This window comes from Cyprinodon variegatus, unplaced genomic scaffold, assembly GCF_000732505.1.
Source record: "Cyprinodon variegatus isolate N-32 unplaced genomic scaffold, C_variegatus-1.0 Scaffold736, whole genome shotgun sequence".
Taxonomy (NCBI): Eukaryota; Metazoa; Chordata; class Actinopteri; order Cyprinodontiformes; family Cyprinodontidae; genus Cyprinodon; species Cyprinodon variegatus.
The window spans coordinates 285781-297796 of NW_015151189.1; the positions used below are offsets into that span (position 1 = coordinate 285781).

The following is a 12016-nucleotide window of genomic DNA, read 5'->3' on the forward strand; positions in this document are numbered from 1 at the left end:
GAAGGAAGGATCCAAGGAAGGAAGGAAGGAAGGAAGGAAGGAAGGAAGAAAGGATCCAAAGAAGGAAGGAAGGATCCAAGAAAGGATCCAAGGAAGGATCCAAGGAAGGATCCAAGGAAGGATCCAAGAAAGGATCGAAGGAAGGATCCAAGGAAGGATCCAAGGAAGGAAGGAACGAAAAGGATCCAAAGAAGGATCCAAAGAAGGAAGGTAGGATCCAAGGAAGAGAGGGAGGTAGGAAGATCTGAGGAAAAAACAAAAATGTAAAAAGAAAAAGGAGGGAAAGAGGCTGACAGGAGCTCAGGACATTTTCCGTCTTCCATGACACGTACCGTCCACTTCAAGATGACAGTGGTCTCATTGATAGCCTCATTGTAGGTGATGTAGGGTCCATCAACGGGACGCTCGTGCGTTCTCCCACCCACCACCGTGTAAGCCTTCGAAGGAGCACTAGGAGGACTGGAACCGATAACGTTCACAGCGACCACACGAAACTTATAAGATGTACCTAAAAGGAAAGGATTTAACAATCAGTCTCAGCAGGCTTCAAACTGCTCTGAAAACTAAACACAGAGTTACGCAGTTTCATGTTTTCTTTCTCAGAGCAAATGTTATGTTAATTGTAACTCAGTTATGTTTTGATTAATGGCAGCAATCACCAAAATGGCTTTAACTACACAGATGATGGTGATAAATTTACAGAGCCTGGGACTGTAATTATGCAGGGCATCATCGCTGTAATTACATGGAACGACATCCGATCACTCCCCTCCTCCAAACCAACCTTTCTCCAGTCCCGTGATTTCCACAGACAGCCTCGACGGAGGAATGTTCTCCACCGCCGTCACCCATTCCTCACCAGGCTTCTTCACCTTCTTGTACTCCACCCGAAAGGACTGGATGGGGAAGCCGCGGTTACCCCGAGGAATCCAAGTCACATATGCCGAGGTCTCCGTAGCCGTGGAGACGGTTGGCTTATCTGGAGCTTCAGGAGCTGCGGACAGGGAGAGAGAGGTCAGATATGCGGCAACAATATAGAAATAAATCACAGAGAACAACATTGCAGCCTTGGTGTGACAAACTTACTGAGAGCTCATCCTTCAGAGACAGAAATGCAAGAGAGAGAGCTGTTAGAGGGTTAGTAGCTAAAATTAGTCCTAGCTTTGTCATTTAGTGACATTAGTGTGGTTAATCGGAGAATCTGAGGCATTCGCAGGCTGGAAGCTTACGAGAGAGGCTTGGCGAAGGGACAGCTGGAGTTTTTGGCGGGTCATTGGATGCTCCTGGAGCTTTACGCCCTGTTGAGAGAAAAAAGAAAAGGCCTTAGAGCTGCAGAGCCTTCCTCCTAGCAATTATTGTCCCAGAATTGTAAACAATGAGTCAAAATCAATGACAGTGTTTTTAGAGAAGTATTCAGAGATTTGTCACTTTACAACCGCAAACCACACAATGAGTCATAATTATGTGGAAAGAAACATTCTAAACAAATAAAAATCTTCATATTGCAATACTTCTCCAGGGGAAAATACCTATACTAGCTTAGGAAGTAGATGCAAATGTTGCCCAGTTCTGAATTTGATTAGAGGTGTTGGGATTTAGGAAGACGTTGGATTGAAAATAGGATTAAAAGGCAGTTTGTTAGATTAGAGCATAAAGCTCTAGGATATAAATAAAGCTGTTGTACCTCTGCCTGTTCTGAAGGTCATCATGGCCGGCTGGCCTAAACCTGCACAGTTCTTAGCAGCCATTTCTACTTCATACAGGCTGTCCGGCTGCAGTTTGGTTAGAGTCAGCTTGTGAAGGGAGCCTGAGATACTTCGAGTGGTCCACTCCGCAAGAGGGTCTCCTTCCTAGGAAGTTACACAACACTTGGTCAAAGAAGAAATCAGTGGTTTTTATGTGCATTAAGTCAGTTAATAAGAGCTCTTTTTTTACCTTTCTGTATTTGATCACATACTCCAGCACAGGGGTCCCTCGTTCGTGCCGAGGCCTCCAGGTGAGCTCGTAATAGTCGGCCTTTCCTGTGCGGGGCTGACTGAGAATAATAGGGGCCTCTGCGGGTAATATTTGCCTTGGTAATGTGGAGCAGTCCAGAGGCAGCATGGCCCCTGTGGCTCCAGTCCTAACAGGAGGCTGTTCTTTTAGCACTTTATCAGGGCTGAGTGGACGAAAATTTGGAGGCAGCCTTCCACGTGATGAAATCCCTACACAAAAAAACAAGCAAAGACCCGTTTATATTTTAAGGCTTCCAAATATGGGAGAAAATCCCCCATTGATGAACACAAATCTGTAACTTTTACCGGTCGATACGGTGATGAGGCGGGCTGAGGCCTGTGAGCTGCCCAGCCCGTTCTCCGCCATGCACTGGTACAGGCCGTCATCCTGAGAGCTCACGTTGGAGATCCGCAACGCCCGCGAAGTAACACGGTGGCGGGGTGACGCAGCGATGGGTCGGGCGTTGTGGAGCCACATCACCGAGGGGGCGGGCTTACCTCGGGCCTGGCAGATGATGCGCACCGTTTCTCCCAATGCGACCTCCTGCTGCTGCAGCTCTACAGTCACCAGAGGAGGCTCTGCAGGAGGAAGGAGTACATGTCAGCTTTAAGACTCTGTGCTGGTGCAAGTGTGCTATGCAACAAAGGCCAACACAAAGTAGTCTGTATTGGTTATTCAAGTGGAAAGAAAGCAATAGTTGTTTTTCAAAGTTTTGCACTAAAACCAGAAATGTGTTACATGCACTTAAATGCAGCACAGTTAACTCAAATATACCCAAATAAAGTCTAAAATGCAAACTAGACAAAGTGAGGCATAATTAAGACATTGGAAAATAAGGATAAGTGTTTTCTAACATTTCACAAATAAAATAATCTGATATTTTTTTTACTCCGCTTAGGCTAATACCCAAACATAAAATCATTTCTCACCAATCACCTTCAGAAGTTAGAGTATTGGTAAAGTGCAATATAATCTCATTGTAAACACAGCATCTATGCACATTTGATCAGAACATGAACACATAAGGGAGAGGAAGCCATGTTTACCACAAGCTTTGCAGAAGAGACATCTAACATATAGAAGAAAAGGTGCATTAATATATTAGAATGGCCTAGTTAAAGTCTAGATCTAAATCCAGTTGATAGTTTGCAAAAAGACTGAGAAAAGTAATGTTCACTGACTCCCCATCTACTCTGATTTGGTCATTTTTCAAACAAAAAAGGGATTTAAAGTTTCATTTTGTCAGTATTTAAACTAGTTCAACACTTTTAGATTTCAATAAGTAAATGTTTAAAAGTATTTATTAGTTTCCTCCACCTCCACATGCTGGTCCGTAGCATACTGTGAAAATACGATGAAGTACATTGAATTTTTTGATTATAATGCTAGAAAAACACTTATAGGTTGAAGGGGTGTGAATAGTTTTGCTAGTCACTGTACACAGAAAAGGGATTTGTTTCTCTGTGTGTAGAGTGAGCTAGGCCAGCTAGTTGATGGTTGGCTGCTTGTGAATGGGGGGTAAAGACAGAACTCATTACAGCTACAGCAGCGCTCTCTACTTTAATTAGAGCCAGCTGCAGAGAGACAAGCTCACAACACATGAACGCAAACATGCACGCACACACATGCACACTAAATCACTGTAAAAACAGCCATCCATAACCTCGACACGTTCAATCAAAAGCAGCTATAGAATAAAGAGCCCTGTCTCCAGCATGTCTTCTACGCCTCTGCACACACACAGACAGAACTTTGTCCTCCTAGGCCGCCAAACAGGAGACAAAAAATAATTCCCAAATTTCATGACGCAGACAAAAACAGAGCCAAAAAAAAAAAAAAAATCGTCAAGGCTCAGAATGAGATAAATCATTCGCTCACCGAACACTTGAACGTCGTAGAGCACGGTGGCGGATCGGCCCGAGCCCCGGCCGTTGTGCGCCATGCAGACGTACGTTCCCGAGTCCCCGTCGCTCACGGCGTCTATCAGCAGGTTGCTTAGCAGAAAGCGTGTGTTGTTGTGAGAGCGCAGGTCCAGCCCATCTTTAGCCCATGTCACCTGAGGAGTGGGGATGCCGCTGGCCACGCACTCCAGCACCAGCCGCTGGCCTTTGGTCACCATGATGGATCGGGGCGCTGGCGGGTAGATGATCCGGACCGCTTCAGACGTGGAGCCTGAGAGGTAGAGAAGAAGAGAATAAGGATGCAAAATATGAAATTGGAGACAGATGAGGAAGATGCTAAAGCAAATTCGGAGGATTAAAAACCATTAACAGTGCATTTCATGAAGATTTAATGGTAACCGTCCTGCTGACACTACTGCCAAACAAGTCAACAGCTGCGAAACAGACCCATGACATAACGCAAACATGGCCATGCTTGGCAGCGCTGTTCTTATGCCTTTAACTTCTCAAAGGTTATAAGAAGATTGGTGTGGGTGTTAGAGACCAAGACTCACGGCGAATGCGCAGGCGATCAGTGGATGTGGATGTTTTGACCTCCTGAGTGACCGGATTGTAAGCAGCACACTTGTACGGCCCCTCATCGTCCTGGGTAGCATTGGCTATCTGCAGGTTTCCAGATGGCATGATGAGGTAGTTTCCTTGAAGAATATTAAAAAAAAAACATGCTGGAGTTAGAGGAGTCAATCAAACACAAAAAAGAATGAGGTAACATCTTCTTGAGTAAAGCCAAATCCTTTTTGGTTCCAGGTCTGGTTATAAATACAAGTCTGTTCTTAAATCACTCCTTATCAACTTTCTCATTTGTATCAAGCCAGATAACCGGAGGAACCAGTTGTAATGAAAACAAGAGCTTGCCAAAGGTTCCACTGTGGGAATGCAGAGGCTAACTTGACTGGGTAATTAATACAAAGGGTTTGTTGCATATTTGCAATGGGTTGAAAACCGAAAATGACTCAATCACTGGTTTTCTAAGTGAAACATCCCTGATATGAACAAATGCATGTTTTTACACTTGATGTAATGTCATTTATATGTTAGAAAAAGTCAGGTAGCAATCGTCCCTGGAGGATACCCAGCCTTAAAGAGGGCATATCAGAAAAACACAGCTGAGAATCATCGGCAAACCCCTCAAGCCGTTTCCATGGCAACACAGTAAGGACCTAATTTAATTTTCTGGTTTATTTCTTCAAACAAATAGGTATGGGTAGCGCCACAACGCTTACTAACTTGACCTCTCCTGCAGCCTGTCTCGCTCCAAATCAAATCGGATCCAAGGTAGAGATGCACCAAAATACAGTGTAACCAGTGTTACCGCACGATTTTACAGTCAGTTGCATGAGGACTTCCCAGGCCGCACCGACAACACTTTTCAGAGTGAAGGTGGTTACTGAGGGAGGACGACTTGTGTTCACTGCCATCAAATTAAAGTGAACCAAGTTACCTACATTTCTGTTGAACCTTTAGGCAGCTACTTCTAAACAATTCACTACATAACAAGAAGCCAAACTTTTCAAGTCTAGAACCTTTTTTACTAGCTCTATGTTATTAACCACTGTTATGCTAAAGGTATTTAAAAAGGCCAATTCTTATTATTTTACCGATTCATCAAGAAAAATCATAAAACTCTTAAAGCTCCTAAACGAATGGTACAAATTATCATATGATTTAACAATCTGAGACAAGAAAGGAAACCTAATCTTTTAAAAAGTGTGTAGATATTTTATTTTATGGTACAGCTCTACATTTTTGCTTAATGGTATTATCTGTTTTATAAAGGAGATGTAACCTGGAGGATTTCCTTGTTTTGGTATATTTGCAGATATAAGACAACCCTGTGGATTTGAACAGTTTTTTGACAAGTCGTGTTATTGTACATAAACATTTGATCTTTTAGATGGCTACAGATTAAATATAGCCGTCCAAAATCTGCGCTTTCAATGCAAAATTTGGCACATCTGAGCACAAAGATGTATTTTAATCCCCATATGACTACTGTATTTTATATCTTGCAACAGTTATGACAAAAATGTGCAACTGGCAACCATCAATTTGATTTATGGCTGTGTTTGGTGCAGTTAATTTACTCTGTGGTCAGGGTTTGTTTACTTGGCTTCTCCAGTCATTAAAGCACAAAGGCAGCTGAAAATACATTAGGAAATTTTGAAATGACAAAGAAGAAAAGAAAAGATAAAAAAAACAAAAACAGTCCACGTTGCAAAACTTACGTTTGTAACATGAGCCCCTAGAGCCATTCTATTACATAGCTGTGCTCTTGGAAAAGGCCACCGAGTGGCGCCCTCGAGTCTGAGCCATCTGCCAGCTTTTGACAGAGTGGTTTTCATCTCCTCGCAGATAAGAGGCAGATAATAGTACCTACAGCTCCCAGGCATCATCAGCATACCAGTGACAAACCGACGGAGCCTTTTCTCCTCCTTTAAAAGACTTCCAAGTTAAACCGTTTGAAAAATAAACAATTGCATTCCCATGTTACAACATTCCCCAGATAACGGCCTTATCGCAGGCTTTATGAAGCAGTCAGAGGGGAGGATTACAGCATTCCTGTAAATGATGGAGACAGTTAAAGAATCAGTAGGGTGAGAATGAGGGAGCGCTACCTTTGGAGGTTTCCAGCCATTCCTGTTTGACGCTGTAGCGGACCTGAGCTTTAGGCTGACTCTCAGGGAGGTGACACTCGATGACGGCTGTGTTGCCCTCGTCGACTTCGATCTCCTGTTGGACTTCGGGCTCAAAGTCCCGCAGCTCTGCAAAAACACAATTAGGAAGACGGTCATAAAGTTACACAGCAGCCTCTTTTCAGCGGCATAATGTCATCTGACTGCAGATGTACACAGTCAGTCCTCAGTTTGAGAAGCAGAAAACCACAATATTTTGAACAATAATAACTGCTCTGTCTCCATTGCTGAGTGTCTGTAATAGCAGTCCCCCTCTGCTGTGTTGCAACCTCATTGTTTCTCTTCTTTCCCACTTTGCGTTTCAGTCAAACTTACTGGCATTTCATAAAAATCACTCTGGCTTCCTATTTTTTTCCCCCTTGTAATCAAAAGAGTTTCACCCGAGAGCCAAAAAAACATCTCAGCAACATTCGAGGAGGTCTCATCAATCCCGTCCGACATCAAATCGGGACTGGAACTGATTCGGAGTCTGTGGGAAACGTGGGAGCCGGATTACTGGAGCCATGTGCTACGACTGGGTCCCTGCAGACACAGAGTCTGCAAGGCCTAGATCCTCATCCGACCCCCTGACCCCCCCCATATGAACCCCTGCCTGAGCGGCCCAGAGGGCTGAGCAGGATGGGTCAAAGGTGAGAGAGTAGAGTTACAGATGCAGAGATCCAGTTTGGGTTTGAGAGGAAGTGGCGCAGCTCTGCTCTTAAGATGCCGGAACAAAACATAACCCCAGAAATTTAAAGCAGAGGGAAGACAGAGGGCAGGGAGAAAGCTTAAACAGGGGAAACTCGTCAAGAGGGATTTCAAGAAATGAAAAATGAAAGATAAATACAACTTCTGTGGAGCATAATTAAACGTCTACCAGTTCTTTTTGATTTATTCTTAACAAACACAGGCTCTCCGTTCTTTCCAGAGGTGCTATAACTGGCGTGTTTTTCTTGGACCGACCATACACTTTGGCAAAAAAGAGAGAAAAAAAAAATCTGAAATAGGACAAGAAAAAAAAAAAAAAACAAGGGCTGATCAGAGTTATATACTAAAAAAAATGAATGTCTCAATCAGAGCTACGGTTTCCACCATGATGTCGAATCACAGCAGAGCGGCTGATTAATCTGCCATTCGTGCTGGAGCTCAACCCCCTGCCTGCATCTGGAGGAGCTTTAATGGGAGAAATGGAGGGAAGCAGATCAGGGTATACACACACACACACACACACCCCAACAGCTCCATCTTAGACTCTGTCAGCGCTGATTCTGAAAGATGGGAATCCAAGCCGGGGCATGCAAAGCTCTAGCGGTGTGTGCGGCGCTCCATTTGCTAAATCAATCAGGTGCTGTTTTTACAGCCCCAGCCTTTATATCTACCCATCCCACCATCCTCCTCTTTCTCCAAAACTCCCCCTGTTACACCTTTTAACCCACCGCTCAACTCCCATGTCCCTCATTCTTCACAGAAACATCCCCTCCTAAATACCTCTCAGGTGAGTGTGTGAAGTTTTTGTGGGAGCATCCCGCATGCACAGAGGATTGATTGTATGCATAAAGTTAAAGCAGACCTCCCACACCAGGGCAGCTTGGCAGGGCCTATGAAAAATATTTCAAGAAGAGACAGTGTATTCATCATCTTTATGCGTAGCAGCAGGAGGTCTGCCTGTGATTTCGCCTCTGAATTTGAACATGTTTGTGCAACGTGTTGCGCAGACATACGGCGGGGTTGATTGTCAGTGCAGGAATTCAAGCTTTTAAAGTCGAGCCAAAGAGAGGAAAAAAAAAGAAATGGAGGAGGGGGGCGGATTTGGATAGTTCAGAGGGTCTGGAATCGACCTACTCGATCGCAAAAAACATGTGCATACAGCTAAGAGGACTCGGGAGAGAAGGGAAGAAGGAAAGCACGTACTGGCTCCCCATGGAGCGATTCCTTAGGCGATCCCGGGGTGGCCGAGGAAAACCGTTATTAAATTAGAGATGTTCTTTTAGAAAGAGCCCAGCTTCACATCTGGTTTTCCCAGCACCGTTTACACACATTCAAACCCCAGTGACTGTGTGCAGCTCTCCACTAAAGCACTGATACCCCTTTAACTTTTTTTTTTTTTTTTGGACAAGTCAAAAGTAGGATTAGGTTCTACAACATTATGCAAAGTTTATTCAATCCATCACCTAAAAAAAAAGCAAAGGTAAAGCACTCAGACCTAAGATGTCAGAACCTATGAAACCAAAGGAAGGACTTTTTGATGTATGGTATTAAGAGATTTGGTTTGATCTAATACGGTTTCAGATATTTTGCCAAGAAAAAAAAAAAGGCAAAATCTGTTAGAGGCATACATCAGAGAGGAAACAAATGCATATTTATATTTATTTAATGAAAAGAATTGAAAACCAAGCAATGCCTGCTTTATGCTTCAAACTCATCTAATACATTCTTTTGCTCTGCCACGTGAATTCCTCATTAAAGGAATTAATGCAAGACAGAGGATTGAAAGTGACACAAAGAGTGAAAAATGTGCAGAGAGAGAGAGGTGTGAAAGTGTGAGTGTGACATCTCCTCTCATCTCCTGTCAGGATCTTGTCTCGACTGGCCTAAAAACACCCTAAGCTTCCCAAGTTGAGGCAACTTTAAACATCAATCACATCTATGCATGTAAAACAATACTGTTAACAGCAGCCCTGCCTAAACTCATACCCTTCAACCTCCCATCCCACCCTCACACACACTCCTTATCTCCCTCCAGACCTTTCCCCGATAATGGGGCCGTAATTTCTGAACAGGCCTGCTGTCGAGCCCCGTGGAGTGGAATGTGGAGTTGTGAGAGGCAAAAAAAAAAGGAGCCAATGGAGGTAGACGGCCCCAACTGTGTGCCTCGGTCCCTTCTTTCCCTCTGCCCCAGGGTCCCCTCCATTCCTAAAGCTCATGTTTCACAGTTTCAGGCCCTCACTCAGTCCCAAGATGCATATCAAATATAAAAGTGCAGACTTGGTGCAGCCAAGCACTGAAAGCATGAGGAATCATTTATTTTAACCATTACATCAATATGATGCAGCATGAAAGCAGCTGTTGGGTCAAACTACACAGAAGGAGTAATTCTCATCAGATTTTCTCTGTAAGAACTGGAACTTCAGATGACTTAAGTCCTCAATGGGGAGGAGATTCAGACAGGCTGTATAACCACTGGAAAAGTACAGAGTTTACAATGGAGATTTTCAGCAAACAAAAACCACCTCCTCACTGTTTTTGTTCTACTTGAGGAAACTCAACCCAAGGGAGTCGGTTGGGTACCCTGACAAACCATAAAGAGGCCTGTGTGTTTGTCTGTCACGGTTTTGTGTGGGCTACTCACTGGCAGCGGTGACGTTAGCAGGCACACTTGCCAGAGCTCCAGCGCCGGTGCTGGCCACACATTGGTATCTGCCCAGAGTCAGGTTGGTTAAAGTGGGGATGAGCAGGCTGCCCGGCTCCAGCACCAAGCCCAGATCGCCATTGGACAGCTGCATGCCGTTGAGACGCCAGCTGAGTTTTGCAGAGGCGGGTCGGGCGCTGCAGCGCAGCAGGACGCTGCCTCCCAGCTTCTGCACCACAGAAGCAGGCTCCTCTGTGAACACCGGCACCTCATCTGAAAAAAAAAAAAAAAAACACACATACAAGACTAAGAAAAGGTTTAAAGACTTTTGAATGTGAAGATATAACTAACTTTGGCGACACTGATTCTTTATTAGAAACTAATACAAAGTTAAAACAGGAGCAAGAAACATAAAAAAAAAAAGATCTGCAACAAATTTTAAGGTGGTAAACAGGTGTACTATTACCAATAAAACAAAAAACATTAATTATAAAATAATTTACCCAACGTCCTTCATTGATGCAGTTGATAAACGAGGAACTGATTCCAGCTCTTTATACAAAGCTTCTTTTTATTTTCAGTCCTCCCATGGTGGCTATATGAGCCCCTCCAAATTGCCTCTTCATTCAATTCTATTTCAAACAAACTTCTGCTGCCAGACATATAAAACAGTTCCCCTCCTGTGATGAAGCCAGAAAATCTTTCCTTCTGGCATGAGTTATTCTGCACCAGGTGTTTAGAGAGACTAAATGTACAGGGCACTGGGAAGGGGAGGAGATATGGTGAGCTATCCCGTAATTAAAAAAAAGGAAGAAATTACCAATTAGAATGAGAAAATCAATGACTAAGGAAGCTTTGTTAAAATTGAACAGTTAGATTTGAAAGAATAAATATTTAAAAAATTGACAGTAAGTTAAATGAGTTAATTACACACAAAGTGATGAGTTTTAATTGTTTATTACCATTCATTTTTAAGCCTTAGGTTTAGAGTGATGAAAACCTATTATTCTGTTTTTGTTGAAATTTGAGCTTTACATCAGAGCAATAAAAAAAAAAGCAAAAAAATCTAAATACAGTATAGGGATGCACCGATCCACTTTTTTCACCTCCGATACCATACTGATATTTGAAGTTTAATGTCTGCCGATACCGATATCAAAAACGGTACTGAATTATTAGCTAAAAAATGGTTTTATTGTGTGAAAAAAAAAAAAAACTGGGATCTTTCTTCTGAGCATATGATTTGACTTCCCTTTTCTTAAAAAAATATAAATCTCATTTATTTAACAACTGTGCACAAAATCTTAAACCAAAAGTTCTCTGACTTGGTCAACATGTAAAAAAAAAAGTGTCATTATCATTATCAAGTATAATCTCTGTGACTTCTTCTGGTCTGTTCCTTTTTGGCTGTGACACTATCCTGGAGAGAAATATCAGCTGTGCTGCTGCCATCAACAGCTTTGTTTAAAGTTGTTGGAGCTCGGCTTGTTTTTCAGTGTAGTCCTGTTTCTCTGACTGTGGCTGGCTGGATGTGCTCTCTTCATCCTCTGACATATGAGCTGGCTCGGAGCTCGTCTGCTTGGCTGTGTGTTTCTTGGACGGGGCCGCCTTAGAAGCTGGTTGACAGTTGCCTTTTGTATCTATACTTTTTTTCTATGTCTGCTTCTGTCTCCTTGAATCCTAGTCTGCCTCTGCAGTTGGCCACTCAAACTTAGCTTGGTTCTGCTGGAGGTTATTTCCTATTAAAAGGGAGTTTTCCTCTCCACTGTCACTACAAGCATGCTTGGTGTGAGGGGTTGCTTTTGAGTTAATGAGACAATGCAATCAAATTGTTTTCCTTAAATAGTAAACTTTGAATCAATCTGACGGTATGATCTGGTTGAATTGTCTTTATAAAGTGCTTTGAGATGACGTGTTGTGAGTTGGTGCTACATGAATACAATTAATTGAATTACTTACAAACTGTTGAAGCGCCGCCCTGCAGGCAGCATAGCAGTACTGCACCCAGCGCACAAAACACTGGAGCTTTTCTCTTTTTC

General features: G+C 43.2%; 1 protein-coding gene across 3 annotated transcripts in view; it reads right to left on the reverse strand.

Annotated features, from left to right (window-relative positions):
• Nucleotides 1–12016, reverse strand: part of boc (BOC cell adhesion associated, oncogene regulated) — a 38941-nt gene that overhangs the window by 4962 nt on the left and 21963 nt on the right. For all 3 annotated transcript variants that reach the window (XM_015395319.1, XM_015395318.1, XM_015395317.1), the window contains 10 exons: nt 9978–10250; nt 6572–6718; nt 4451–4594; nt 3874–4167; nt 2301–2573; nt 1936–2204; nt 1685–1850; nt 1230–1298; nt 785–994; nt 333–508 (listed from right to left, as the gene is read on the reverse strand). In XM_015395319.1, the coding sequence (XP_015250805.1) occupies nt 333–508; nt 785–994; nt 1230–1298; nt 1685–1850; nt 1936–2204; nt 2301–2573; nt 3874–4167; nt 4451–4594; nt 6572–6718; nt 9978–10250 (2021 nt within the window). The remainder of the gene's footprint in view (nt 1–332; nt 509–784; nt 995–1229; nt 1299–1684; nt 1851–1935; nt 2205–2300; nt 2574–3873; nt 4168–4450; nt 4595–6571; nt 6719–9977; nt 10251–12016) is intronic.